This window comes from Chiloscyllium plagiosum, chromosome 31 (assembly GCF_004010195.1).
Source record: "Chiloscyllium plagiosum isolate BGI_BamShark_2017 chromosome 31, ASM401019v2, whole genome shotgun sequence".
NCBI lineage: Eukaryota > Metazoa > Chordata > Chondrichthyes > Orectolobiformes > Hemiscylliidae > Chiloscyllium > Chiloscyllium plagiosum.
Window position 1 is genome coordinate 17,341,699 of NC_057740.1, and position 15,359 is coordinate 17,357,057.

The following is a 15,359-nucleotide window of genomic DNA, read 5'->3' on the forward strand; positions in this document are numbered from 1 at the left end:
TTTTCCAGCACCACATTTTTCAACTCTGGTACTCCAGCATCTGCAGTCCTCACTTTCTCCTAGTGTATAAGTCTTGCTAAGATTTGCTTTCCCAAAATGCAGCACCTCGCATTTATCTGAATTAAACTCTATCTGCCACTTCTCAGCCCATTGGCCCATCTGGTCCAGATCCTGTTGTAATCGGAGGTAACCCTCTTTGCTGTCCACTACACCTCCAATTTTGGTGTCATCTGCAAACTTACAAACTGTACCTCTTGCTATATATTTCCCGTGTCAACCTTCTCTCAGTGATACAAGTTTGGTAAAGGGATCTAAATAGCTTCTAGAAGAGTGATGCGCTCTTCATGTCAGATGTTGGAGATCAGGGAGACTTTGAATGTTCCTGGAGACTGTTGTCTGCAGGAAATGTGTTTGGTTGCAAATCCTATCAGACCACATGGATTGGTTGAAATGGCAGTTAGAGGCAATGAGAAGTTTACAAGAGCAAGGGAGGGTGTGATGGATGGCAGTTTGAGGAAGGTGGAGACACTGCAAATATGGTCGGATCGATGGTTGGCTGCTAGGAGAGGTACCCAGGCTATCCCGTCTCAAACAGGTAAGCTGTTTTGGATACTGTAGGGGAGACGGACTCTCAGGAGAATATAGCACTGACAGCCATGTTTCTGGTACCATGACTGGCTCTATCATAATGAGGAATATATCAGATTCCAAGTAAGTGATTGTAATAGGGGACTCCCTCGTCTGGAACGCAGGCAGACATTTCTGTGGTCATCAGCGAGACAGCAGAATAGTGTGTTGCTTCCCTGCTGCCAGATCAAGGATGTCTCAGAGAGGGTGCAGAATTTTTGAAAAGGGGAGAGTGACCATTAGGAGATCATAGTGCATATTGATACCAATGACATAAGTAAGGAAAGAGATGAGGTTCTGCAGAGAGAATAAAGGAACTTAAGGAGGTGATTAAAAAGTAGGTTCTCGAGGGTAATAACACCTGGATTATTATCAGTGCCATTTTATAGTGAGAGGAGGAATAGGAGTTTAGAGCTAATGAATATGTTGCTGAGGAGCTGATGCAGGGGATAAGTATTCACATTTGTGGACCATTAAGAGCTCTTCAGGGGTAGAAATGACCTGTTTGAGAGGGATGGATCCCACCTGAATTGGACGGGGAACAATTTCCTTGCGGGGAAATTTACTAGTGCGACTCGGGAGTCTTTAAACTAGTAAGGTGGGTGTGGGGGGGGTGATGGTGGGAACCAAAGAGATAGTGAGAAAAGGCTGAGGCTGGTACAGTAGTTGATGGAAGCAAGTCAAATGGTCAGAGCAGAAAAGAGCATTGCAGAAAATATAGTAGGACTGATAAATTATCCTGCATTTCTTCGATGCAAGGGGTCTGACAGGTAAGGCAGATGAACTTAGAGCATGGTTGGGAATGTGGGATTGGGATATTATAGTGATTACAAAAATGTGGCTCAACTGTGGACTGGACTGTCAGTGTAATGTTCAGGGGTGCAGATGCTACAGGAAGGTGTGAAAGGGAGGAAAGAGAGAAGAGGGAGTGGCATTTTTGGTTAAGGATAACATTACACCTGTATTTACGGAGGTTATTCCTGGGAGGTTGTACAGTGAAGTTAATGGGTGGACCTGAGAAATAAGAAAGGGATGATCACCTTATTGAATTGTACTATACCCTTACCCCCCCCCCCCCCCCCCAATAGTTAGGAGAAAATTGAGAAGCAAATATATAAGGAGATTTCAGATATTTGTAAGAATGTTAGGGTTGTAATAGTAGGGGATTTTAACTTTCCAAACATAGTCTGGGACTATCGTAGTGTTAAGGACTTGGATGGAGAGGAATTTGTTAAGTGTATGCAAGAAAACGTTCTTATTCAATATGTGGATGTACCTAATAGAGAAGGAGCAGTATCTGACCTTCTGTTGGGAACTAAGGCAGGGCAAGTGACTGAGGTGTCAGTGGGGGGCGCTTTGGGGGCAGTGATCATAATTCTATTAGTTTTAAAATAGTTATGGAAAAGGATAGAACTGATCAAAAAGATAAAGTTCTAAATTGGAGGAAGGCCAATTTTGATGGTATGAGATAGGATCTTTCAAAAGTTGATTGGGGGAGGCTATTTGCAGGTAAAAGGGACAGTTGGTAAGTGGGAGCCCTTTAAGAATCAGATAATGAGAGCTCAGAGACAGTATCTTCCTGCTGAGGTGAAAGGCAAGGCTGGTAGGTGTAGGAAATGCTGAATGAGTAGAGGAATTTGGGCTCTGGTCAAGAACAGGAAGGAGGCATATATCAGGTAGAGACAATTGGGATTGAATGAATCCCTGGAGGAGTATAAGGGCAGTAGGAGTTCACTTATGAGGGATATCAGGAGGGCAAAAAGGGACATGAGATAGATTTGGCAAACAGGGTTAAGGAGTTTCCAAAGAATTTCTTTAAGTACATTAAGGCCAAAAGAGTGACTAGGGAGAGAATAGGGCCCCTTAAAGATCAGCAAGGTCACCTATGTGGAACTATAGGAAATGGGTGATTACTAAACAAATATTTTGCATTAGTATTTACTGTGGAGAAGGACATGGAAGCTAGATAATTTGGGAAAGTAAATAGTGATGTCTTCAAAAATATCCACATTACATAAGAGGAGGAGCTGGAGGTCTTAAATGCATATAGATAGATAAATCCCTGGTACCTAATCAGATATATCCCAGAACTTTGTGGGAAGCTGGGGAAGAGATTGCTGGGCCCCTTTGAGATATTTGTGTTATGGACAGCCACAGGTGAATTGCTGGAAGACTGGAGATTAGCTAATATGGTGTTATTATTTAAGAACGGCTGTAAGGAAAAGCCGGTGACCCTTAGTCAGTGGTGGGTAGGTTGTTGGAGAGGATTCTGAGGAACAGGATTCACAAGCCTTTGGAAAGGCAATGACTGATGAGGGAGAGTCCACATGGCTTTGCGCGTGCAAAATCACGATTCGCTAACTTGATTGAGTTTTTCAAGAGGTAAGAAAAAAGTTTGATGAAAGCAGAGCAGTAGACGTTGTCTATGTGGACTTCAGCAAAGCGTTTGACAAGGTTCTGCAAAGTAGACTGGTTAGAAAGGTTAGATCACATGGGGTCCATGAGGAGCTAGCCGATTCGATACAATATTGGCTTGAAGGTAGGAGACAGAGCATGGTAGTAGAGGTATGTGATCAGTCGTGTGCCACAAGGATCGGTGCTGGGTCCCCTGCTTTTCATCATTTATATAAATGATTTGAATGTGAATACAGGAGATATGGTTAGCAAGTTTGCAGATGACACTAAAATAGGTGGTGTAGTGGACAGCGAAAAAGATTACCTCAGAGTACAATGGGACCTTGATCAAATGGGCAAATGGGCTGAGGAGTGGTAGATGGAGTTTAATTTAGATAAATGTGAGGTGTTGCATTTTGGTAAGGCAAACAAGGGCAGGATTTAAACAGTTAATGGTAAGGTCCTGGGGAGAGTTGCCATACAGGTGCATAGTTCCTTGAAAATGGAGTTGTAGGTAGACAGGGTGACGAAGAAGGCATTTCGCATGCTTGCTTTCATTGAGCAGAACTTAGATCAGAGTGGTGCTGGAAAAGCACAGCAGGTCAGGCCGAATCCGAGGAGCAGGAAAATTGACGTTTCGGGCAAAAACCCTTCATCAGGAATAGAGGCAGGAAGCCTCTAGGATGGAGAGTTAAATGGGGAGGGGGTGGGGGTGGGGCTGGGGAGAAGGTACCAAAGAGTACAATAGGTGAATGGGAGTGTACAGTTTTCTGGACAGAATTCTTTCTTCACTTATTAACCCCAAAATCAGAATAATTGGTCATTAATCTGTGAGAACTTGCTGTGGACAAAGAAGCTGCCATATTTGCCTTCAACAAATGTGTACAGTATTTCTTTAAATGTTGAAACGTTTTGGTTGCCCTAAGGATATGACGGCAATAAATAGTTCTCTTCATGTTTTGCCTTAATAGGAATAACCTGAGCCCACAGGTGAGATCATGTGTCAAGACTTACACCAAGAATTGGCTGACAGTTACCAGGCGGTAAGTTAAATATCATCACCTCAACTAGTGCAGTAAAGGCAGATGCTGTGGTACACAATCCATACATCATTACAAAGGAACCCCGATTATCTGAAGGACACGGCCGGGAAGTATTTCGTTTGGTTAATCGAATTCTGGATAATCAAATGCCAGATAACATAGTTTGTCCAAGCATTGAGACCTTGCCGGATAATCCAAAATTCGGATAATCAAATGCTGGGTAATCTATATATTTCTGTCTTCTGTATTAAATCTCTTTTGCCAATGTGTCCTTTCTATCCATCAGCCTCTGTTCTCTTGAATTCTGCAACCATGTTACTCATTGATTGCAACACTTATCGCTGTTATGTCTTATTTGGATTTTAACATTGTGCCCTGTGCATTGAGTCCAGGTCATTAATATACATCATATCACCATCATCCAGGCATTCACCACAGCTCTCTGTTTCCTATCCCATAGCCAACATTGTATACAGGCATTCCTGTGCGATTCCGTGCTATGCGAAAATCATGCAATATAAATAACACTTAAAATTTTGCCAATCTAATTGCTTTATAGCCAATACACGTTTTACAAGTTTTTGTTTTAGAAACAGCGTTCCCAATTCACCAACTGCGTTACAGCCAATTCGCATTAACGAAAGACATGTTATACTGTACGTGCTGTGACTGCTGCACTTATGTCACTTTGATTAACAAGACAAACATGTTCCTGCCAGCGGGGATTTGACAGCGGGGACTTTTGTCTTTCTAAACAAGTCACCAATGAACAAACTGAGCCCTAAATTAGTTTTCTGTGAAGCACCACACTCTCAAACATAATTTGAGTCACACAAGAAGTTAGCAAGTTGGTGAAAGAGGCAGAATTTAAGGGGCAGCTTAAAGAAGGAGAGAAGGAGGTGGAGAGATTTAAGGAGAGAATTTAACAGCTGAGAGTCAATGATGGATTGATTGAAGTCAGGCAGGCACGAGAGGTCAGGTGACATTCAACTATTCGGATTTGGAGGTTGTAGAGCTGAGGAGATATGAATTTGATCATATATCGTGGTTAATATTTTATTAAAATACTACATAGAAACTTATAAAGAGCAAGGGAAAGGATTATATGGTGATGTGATAGGAACTAACGATAGTAAAATAACCTGTTTGTTTCAGGAATGTCCACTGTACATTTATCATTTATTCCACATGAAAATTAAATTTTTGGCTTCGTATTTGTTATTACTGATTCACAGGATGAGGGCAAGGCTGGCATTTGTTGCTTTTTCCTTCTTGCCCTTGAGAAGCTGGTGGTCAGGTAACTCAATGACCATCTGCAGTCCCTCATTTACAATGACTGGATTTCTTCCACAGTGCTGTTAACTGGGTGTCAGTGAAGGGGCAGTGTGGGAATGAAGGTTGGAAGTGAGGTTTGGGTACTGATCTTGCAGGCAGTTAAATTCAGTATAATCCGTGTTCTTGATTTCTCTTTCTCTCTCCCAGGTATCAGAAGTGCAGCATTGGGAGTCGGAGGAAAGGACTGAACCTTCCTCATCAGATGTTTGAATGTGATGAAAGCTTCAATATGGAAAAGCAAAATTTCCTGGTACGCTGGAGTGCCCTCCTTGTGTTGCAAGAAACCCAAGTATAATACCAAGAAATATCACACAGTAAAATACCCCCCAAAAAATACACTCAACGTGTACAACCCGAGAGCAACAAAAAACAGTTACATTTCATTTGGAGGGTGGTGTCATGTGAAGGATAGCAGGATTTATGAAAATGATGGCAGGGTGGGAAGGGCAGGCTTTAATATAATTAGCTGACTGGGGCAATGGTGTGCATTTATACACATGGTACAATGTGATATATTCACAGAATTCTCTGTGCAGTGAGAATGGATTTTGTGGTGGAAACTGTCGCACACTTTGATATAATTTGCTTTTTGACTGGAGCTTTGTTCTGAGAACAAGGAGGTCAACAATCAGTCTCACTTCTGACAACTGAGACACAGATGTTTCTTTTTATTTCTGTTGCTTTTTGGGGACTCGTACTTCACTGGTTTGTTTCTAATGCATCTTTCAGCTTTGCAATTAATTCTAAGAATGCACAGAGCTCTGAAAGGTTACTATTCAGCAGTGGTGGTCTCCCTATCTCTGAGCCAGGAGACATGAAGTCTAGTCCCATTTGTTCCAGAGGTCATAGAATCCCTATGGTGTGGAAGCAGACCATTTAGCCCATCGAATCCACACAAACTGTCCCAACAGCATCCCAGCCAGACCCACCTCCCTACCCTATCCCTGTAATCCTCCATTTCTCATGGATAACCCACCCAGCCTCCACACTCCTGGCCAATGTGGTGGGCAATTAAGCATGGTCTATCCATCTAACCTGTACATCCTTGGACTGTGAGAGGAAATCGGAACACCCAGAGGAAACCTATGCAGACATGGAGGGAATATGCAAACTTCACTTAGACAGTCACCCGAGGGTGGAATTGAACCCAGCTCTCTGGCGCTGTGAGGCAGCAGTGTGAACCACTGAACCACCATGCTGCCCTGAACTATAAACAATCAGGGATTTGACCCTGGGACCTCTTGCACAGTCACTTATGTGCAATCCCCTAATTTAGAATCATACCGCTAGACCAACAAGCATTGTGTAATAACATCCTGAATCGGTTGAATAGAAAATATCTGCACAGAGCTGTGCTGCTACGCAGGCAACTGGCCTTCAGAATGAGGCTTTAGAACTCTTAGCTCAGTGATTGTGAGGGAACTCTGAACACTGTACAAGAAATGTTTGACTTGAGAGAAAGGGATGAGGTGTAAAATTGAGGAATTACCTGTCTACTCCAGGTGTAAATAGCTCCACCTTTGAAAGAGTAAGGAGATGTAGAGTGAATGAAATCAAAAAGCATATAACCAGCAGCATCTGTCACACAGACAACAGCTTCAAAAACAGATGAATTGCTCAGCTGCTTTCTTAGTGTTGTGGGATTGACCACACGAAAAATAATTGTTGATTATGCATCTAAGGCAATCAATGTGTTTCAAGGTAATTCATTGTATGTGGAGCTCTTCAAAATGTTTGAGTAATGGGATAGAGTGGCTTATACGAGAATTTGAGACAACCAAAAACTATGTTTATTTGAGGAGATTAGTTCCTGTTGCAGAGCAGGAGAGGGAACAAAAGCAGGTTATTGATTAAATGATGAATTTATTTTATGCCCGATGGGCCGTATCAGCTCCTTTTAAGGTTCCTGACACTGCTTTTGATCTCTGTTCATGGCCTCAGATTTGAACAGAACCCAAGACACAGGTGAGAAATTAGCACAATATTGCTAAACTAGCAAAGAATGGAGGGAAGTATTGAAGTGGAACCACTGGGCTGTTGATGCCTGAATCTTCCATTTCAGATGTGACATTAAACTGAGGTGAAGTATAAAATAAAATCCCAGGATGTTCTTTTGAAGAAAAACAGGGTAGTTCTCCCCAGTGTCTTAGCCAATACTCATGCCTCAACCATCATTCCTGAAACAGATAATGTGGCCATTATCACATTATTATGAGGGGAAACCTTGCTTTCTGCAATTTTAACTGGAGTGTTTCTGACATCAGAACAGTGGCCGCACTTCAAGAGCAACTTTTTGAGTGTAATATGCTCTTGTAAAAGGTGCCAAATAAATTCATACACTTTCTTTTCGCAGAATGCTGTTGCAGCCCAGGCAGATGAGCTAGAGACTGAGGCTCCAGACATCTTCATTCAAAACCTGCTGCAGCCCACTGATCAGGAGGAGGTCGACCGGAAGAATGAGATCATGCGTAAATCTGGACGGCTGCTGGATCTGTTTACACTATTTCCCCCATCTGATGAAGTGAGTCCACTTGGAATCATAGAGTCATAAAGAGGTACAGCACAGAAACAGACTCTTTGGTCCAACTTGTCCACACTGACCAAATATCCTAAATTAATCTAGTCCCATTTTCCAGCATTTGGCCCATATCCCTCTAACCCCTTCCTATTCATTTACCCATCCAGATGCTTTTAAATGCTGTAATTGTACCAGCCTCTTCCACCCTCTCTGGCAGTTCATTCCATATACGCACCACCCTCTGTGTGAAAATGTTGCCCTTATGTCCCTTTTAAATCTTTCCCCTCTCACCGTAAGCCTATGCTGTCTAGTTTTGGATTCCCCCACCCTGGGGAAAAGATTTTGGCTGTTCAGCTATCCATGTCCCTCATAATTTTGTAAACCTCGATAAGGTCACCCCTCAGCCTCTGCCGCTCCAGGGAAAACAGCCCCAGCCTATTCAGCCTCTCCCCATAGATCAAACCCTCCAACTTGCAACACCCTTACAATTGTTTTCTGCATCTTTTCAAGTTGCACAACATCTTTCCTACAGCTTGGAAACCAGATTTGAATGCAGTGGGTGGTGTATACTGAGATAAACCATACCATGCCCAGGATCCATCTCAGCAGTGACTTGCAAATCAAACAGCACTAGTTCATTAATATAGATACACGTGGAAGGAGGGAGGGTGTCATGAGTAAGGACGAGCATGTGGAGGCTTCATTTCCAAGACACAGCACAAGAATCAGGAACAGGAATTAGCCTATTTAATCCTTGAACCTGGACTTTTGCTCAGTAAGATCATGGCTGATCTGACTGTGGCGTCAACTGTCTGTCCTCCCGCCACAACTTCCTTTGTGGTCAAAAGTCTATCCATCTCAACCCGCAATATATTCAAAGACACTGCAGTGCTCTCTTGCCAAGAGTATTCCACAAATTACGAACCCTCTAAATAAACTCATTATCTCTGTATAAGTAGGATGCTCCTAATTATTAAATTGTGTTCCCGTAGTTTTGGTCTCTCCTTTAAGGGGAGACACCTCTGAACATCTGTCTTATCAAGTCCTCTCAGGATCCTATATGTGTCAATATGATCACCTCTCAATCTTCTAAACTCTAGTGGGCTCAAACCATCCAACCTTCGCATTCTGAGAACATGCTGTTTATGGGGTGCACAGTTAGCACCTGAGAAGACAAAACTCTGATCTGTATCCATCAGAGCCCCATATTACCTTTTCAGTTACTGACCCAACCAGCTATCCTTCCTGCTTAGATTTCCTCTCACTCTTCCTCTTCCCCTACTGTAGTGGTTGTTCAAGATCAGTCAGGTGAATCTCAGAATATGAGTTTCCTGATTGGGGCTATTAAACCGATCCAATCAGGGAGCCCCAGCTGATAGATATAAACAGGAGTGTCGCACACACACACACCATGGGTGCTGGGGAAATAATAAGCACTACCACACTTAGGTGGTAGTGTGGGGGTTAATAAAAAATAAAAAAAAATAAACAGGAGTGTCAGGGGTTCTGTTCACTCTAGGAGCCAGCTCTGAGGGAGCTGGGTCAGTGTCATGTACTGTGCACATGTAAATAAAGGGTGGCTTGGTGAGGCGATACCGGCCTTCATGGAGTTATTTCAAGTACCTTCTGTTTTGTAAGTTTAATTTATTTTGTGTGGTTACTTTTGCCTCCTCATAGGATGAAGCTATGCACCATCGAACCATTCCACCATCACCATGTGAACAATTTGAGCAGAGATTGCAAATTAATTTTCTGGAATTCAAGTAAGTCACCTTTACTCAAACTTTCAAAGTTAACTCAACAAAAACAAGGGAGGACTGCCCTCTAACCCAACCCTGACCGATAAGGACTGCCCTCTAATCCAACTCTCACCTATAGGGACTGCCCTCTAACCCCAACTCTCATCAAAGGAACTGCCCTCTAACCCAACACTGATCTATAGGAACTGTACTCTAACCCAACCCTCACCTATAGGGACTGCCCTCTAACCCAACCCTCACCTATAGGGACTGTCCTCTAATCCAACCCTTACCTATATTGACTGGCCTCTAATCACAACCCTCACTAAAGGAACTGCTCTCTAACTTAACTCTGACCTATAAGGACTGTACTCGAACCCAACCCTGACTAAAGGGACTGTACTCTAACCCAACTCTGACCTATAGGGACTGCCCTCTAACGCAACCCTCACCTATTGGGACTGCCCTCTAACGCAACCCTCACCTATAGGGACTGCCCTCTAACCTAACCCTGACCTAAAGGGACTGCCCTCTAACCCAACCCTCACCGCTAGGAACTGCCTTCTAACCCAACTCTCACTGACAGGGACTGCTGTCTAACCCAACCCAAGGCTGGACCAGCCGCTATCTCTGGATGAGCTGACCAAGGCCCTCGAGTCCTTCGAAAAGAATAAAACTCCCGGAGGTGACGGCTTATCAGTCGAGATCTATTCTGCTCTGTTCGACTTGATTGACTGCTGGAGGTGTATGTCAGTATGCTTCTGGCAGGTACCATGAGTGAATCCATGAGGAAAGGCATCATCACCCTTATGTACAAGCAGAAGGGGGAGAGGGAGGAAATTAGAAATTGGAGACCAATCTCGCTGTTAAACACACTACAAAATCTTGTCAAAGGTCATCGCCAACTGGGTCAGGTCTGCTCTGGGATTGGTGATCCACTCTGACCAAACCTGTGCTGTACCGGGCAGAAAGATCGCTGAGAGTCTCGCACTCCTCAGAGATACGATCGCATACGTGCAGGACGGGGGTGGACACCTGCCTCATCAGCCTGGACCAGGAGAAAGCCTTTGACAGGATTTCGCATACATATGAGGGATGTTCTCTCCAAAATGGGCTTTGGGGAGGGAATCGGCAATTGGATCAGACTGCTCTACACCAACATTGTCAGTGCAGTCTCAATCAAAGGGTGGGAATCAGATAGCTTCCCTGTAAGATCTGGAGTCAGGCAGGGCTGCCCTCTCTCTCCTGCCTTGTTTGTGTTGCATAGAGCTGTTTGCCGAATCCATCAGGAAGGATGCGAGCCTGAGAGGGGTGACTATTCCTGGCAGTAGGGGCCTGCAGGTTAAGGCCCCCCTGTACATGGATGACATTGCCATTTTCTGCTCTGATCTGCTGTCCGTGCATAGACTCATGTGCGTCTATGACCAGTTTGAGCAGGCCTCGGGGGCCAACGTAAACCGAGGCAAGAGCGAGGCCATGCTCTTCGGGAACTGGGCCAACCAATCCTCTATCCCCTTCACCATCAGGACCGACCACCTGAAGGTGCTGGGTATTTGGTTTGGGGGGGCTGGGGCATGCACCAAGACCTGGGAGGAGCAGATCAGGAAGATGAGACAGAAACTAGGCAGATGGGAGCAACAGTTGCTCTACATCGCCGGGAAAAACCTGGTCATCAGGTGTGAGGTACTCTCAGTATTGTTATATGTGGCACAGGTCTGGCCTATCCCCAGAACCTGTGCCGCCGCAGGTGGAGATCAAAGATGGACCGGTCCAAAGAGACACCATGTACAAAGACCTGGGCAATGGGGGAAAAAACACGCCCAATGCCACCCTCACCCTGATGGCCACCTTTGTGTGTGGCTGCATCAAGCTGTGCATGGATCCCCGGTACGCAAACACCAAGTGTCACTACATACTGAGGTTCTACCTGTCCCTGGTATTGCGAAGGATGGGCCTGGCCTCGCTGCCGCGGAACGCTCCGAGTAGTTGGACCGTTCCGTATCACCTGTCCTTCGTGGAGAAGTTTATGAAGAAAAACACCTTTGACCCCAAGTCCATCAGGAAGTGGTCAGCACGTAGTGTCCTTGAGACCCTTCGGGAAAAGGAGAGGGCGGATCCTATCGAGTGGTTCCCTGAGCAGACTGTTAAAGTCATTTGGCAGAATGCCTCATCGCCAGAACTTTCCAACAAGCATCAAGACTTGGCTTGGCTGGTGGTGAGAAGGTCTCTGCCTGTGAGATCCTTTATGCACGCCCGGAGTCTCAGCCACACCGCACGCTGCCCTCGAAGCGGCTGCAGTGGGGACAGACTGTCACACACCTCCTTCTGGAATCTGCCTATGCAGAAGACGTCTGGAGAGGAATGCAGTGGTGTTTGTCGAGGTTCGTCCCGAGCAGCGCCGTGACGCGGGACTCCGTGCTCTACAGCCTGTTCCCCGGGACGCACGTGGAGACGAACATCAACTGTGCCTGGAGGATCATCAACTCGGTGAAGGACGCTCTCTGGGCGGTCCGAAACCTGTTGATCTTCCAGCTGAAGGAGTTGACCCCAATTGAGTGTTGCAGACTGGCACATTCCAAGGTCCAGGACTACATGATGAGGGACGCGCTGAAGCTTGGGCCAGCTGCCGCCAAGGCGTGGTGGGGAAAGACCACTGTGTAACATCTGCCTGCCTAAAGAAGAACAGGGGGCCCACGCAGTCATTTGGGCTCCGCTGACGCCTCAGCTAAAAATGTAACCGTACAGACCTGTAAATAGGAATGATTACTCTTTCAGTATGCAAAGAAATGGAATGTTTACATATGTATTGCATGTCCAATTGTACAGATCATCAAAGTATTTTATGAATAAAGTATATTTTTGAAATTTAAAAAAAACCCTCACCGATAGGGACTGCCCTCTAACTCAACCCTCACCTATAAGGACTACCCTCGAACCCAACCCTGACCTATAGGAATTGCCCTCGAATTGCCTGACTTATAGGGACTGCCCTCTAACCCAACCTTGGTCTATAGGGACTGCCCTCTAACCCAACCGTCTATCAACGGGCTGCCATGTAACCTAACCCACAATCAAGGGGCTGTCCTCCTGTCCAGTCCAAAGTATGTTAGAAACACTGAGACATTCTCTTTGATTTGTTAGCACAACTGGTTTCAGTAAGCCATCCTCCTATCCAATATGATCAGGAGGTGACCATTCATTGTTGAAGATAACATGAGCTGGGAGTCTGAACAATGAAGCTTGTGGTGGTATCTGGATATTGTGCTCTCTCTGCTCTTTCTGCAGCCCTCTGGATAGCAGCCTGACATATGTGAGGCAGGGCCAATTGCAAACTTTAAAGCTGATTTATGTAGAATAAATGAGAGACATTTTTTAATGAGGTATATTTCGGTTTATTTGTAAAACTGCAGCAGATTAATCCTCTTCCATAGAATTTATATGTTACCATTCAAAGAAAATAATTACACTGCAGTACCTGATTGAGCTGGTTCATTTTAAATTGTTACATTTGTGATTATACAAATGTTTTGGTGAAAATTTTAACTGTAACACCCTACTTGAGAGACCACCAAATCTGCTGGCCCTTACCTTTATCATGGCTGCAGTTTCTCTCTCGCCAATGTATTTGATGCCATCACTCTATAATCCTGCTCAAAACATAGCTCTGAGCTTCCTTCTTTTAAAAGGATAATTAATAAAAATGAAACAAATAAAATAACATTTCAGAGAAGGATTTTAGATTAATTTATAGCAGGATTGTGCTGTTAAGTTAAATTTGTTTTGTAAGAGGTTGAAAAGTGCAGGTTGTGTGAAATAGGAATGAGATTCTAGCAGAATCTCATGAGATTCTGTGGTGTTTGGTTCAGACAACATCAGTTTAAGACAAGCCAGAGTAAGAGATTGGCAGTTAATATATTGCAGAATGTCTGAGGTCACATCTTTGATTCCTTCCAGCTGAGCAACCAGTCTGAAAGATGTTGGAGTGAAAGACTGACAGAGGATACAAACTCCTTTAGTGAGAAATATTTTCAGAAATATACTAATTAAGACCGTGAATTCAGCTCTCAAAAGAGACATTGTAGCACACCTCCGTTTCCTATGTTATAAAAATTATTAGAAAATAAGGTGGAATTCTCTCTATTTTATGTTGAACATTTGACTATGTATTTAAAAATAGACGCAGAACCATTTATTAGTTTCATTGATGTACATTAGTCAGTTTTTCTTTCGTAATACATTAAAAACATTTGAAACATTCCTACCTTGGCCAGCGCATTAAACATATTCTCAAATCACTGCAATTGGCGGAAATTATTATTTTGAGCTGGGACTTCATGGGGGGTGGGGGTGGTGCATTCGCAGATTACATTGTTGTTAATCCACATTTTAAAATTATGCAAACTTGATTCAGATGTCAATGTAATTCACATTAAAAATGTCATGATCATATGCTCTGGCCAAATTCCCCTGGATTACACTGCTGGTGAAGCAAGTGGAAATGAGCACAGACAGTACTGTTGGCACTCCAGGTTCTAAAGTCTAACAGTTGAGTGGACCAACCCTCCCTGCACTGATGCTCCTTTTTATATCCAGTTTTAAAAGCATTGCTCAGGAGCTTCCCATATGTGCTCCCTCCATGAACTGTCAATTCGCAGCAAGCAATAAAAAATGTTCCCAGAACATCTCACCACAATAACATTTGATTTCTTTTCTTGACAGGTTTGAAATTGAAATCGAACCGATGTTTTTGATTTTGGCTTTGTATGATTTAAAAGAGAGGAGAAAGGTGATTATCAGTGACACTTGGTGAGCGTAGAGCTGCTGGAAGGTTGTAAGTTATTCCCATGGTTTTCCAGCATTAGACTTGTAAACCAGGAATCCCGACACATCTGCTGCATTGGTTTATACACCAACATGTTTGATGTGAAATGCTATGAAGATGGAAACTGAGAAAATGTTTATCTATGATGGATTATTTTCTACTGTTAACAGCGCACAGTGAACTAAAACTATTTACTGCCGATAGGTTCTGCATGCGATATCATTTCTGTCTCATATAATGAAATATTATGTAGAAATATTAGCGAGTTTTGAGAAGATTTGTAGCTCAGGGTGAGGTTCTGGATGTAGGTTTGCTCCCTGAGCTGGTGGGTTCATTTCCAGACGTTTCATCACCCTACTAGGTAACATCTTCAGTGGGCCTCAGGGCGAAGCACTGTTTATAATTCCTGCTTTCTATTTATATGTTTGGGTTTCTTGGGTTGGTGATGTCATTTCCTGTGGTGACATTATTTCCTGTGGGGATGCCATTTCATGTTCTTTTTCTCAGGCGGTGGTAGATGGGGTCTAACTCGATCTGTTTGTTGATAGAGTTCCGGTTGGAATGCCAAGCTTCAAGGAATTCTCGTGTATGTCTCTGTTTGGCTTGTCCTCGGATGGATGTGTTTTCCCAAAATGCAGCACCTCGCATTTACCTGAATTAAATTCCATCTGTCACTTCTCAGCCCATTAGCCCATCTGGTCAAGATCCTGTTGTAATTTGAGGTAACCCTCTTCGCTGTCCACTACACCTCCAATTTTGGTGTCATCTGCAAACTTATTAACTTTACCTCTTATTCTCGCATCTAAATCATTATGTAAATGACAAAAAGTAGAGGACCCAGCACCGATCCTTGTGGCACTCCACTGGTCACAGGCCTCCAG

General features: G+C 43.9%; 1 protein-coding gene across 2 annotated transcripts in view; it reads left to right on the plus strand.

The window, feature by feature from the left end:
• The window catches only part of LOC122565276 (dedicator of cytokinesis protein 7-like), a 191,018-nt gene that overhangs the window by 30,868 nt on the left and 144,791 nt on the right, over positions 1–15,359 (plus strand). For both annotated transcript variants that reach the window (XM_043721061.1, XM_043721062.1), the window contains exons 4-8: positions 3,993–4,064; positions 5,547–5,649; positions 7,753–7,920; positions 9,595–9,680; positions 14,376–14,442. In XM_043721061.1, coding sequence (XP_043576996.1) covers positions 3,993–4,064; positions 5,547–5,649; positions 7,753–7,920; positions 9,595–9,680; positions 14,376–14,442 — 496 coding nt within the window. The remainder of the gene's footprint in view (positions 1–3,992; positions 4,065–5,546; positions 5,650–7,752; positions 7,921–9,594; positions 9,681–14,375; positions 14,443–15,359) is intronic.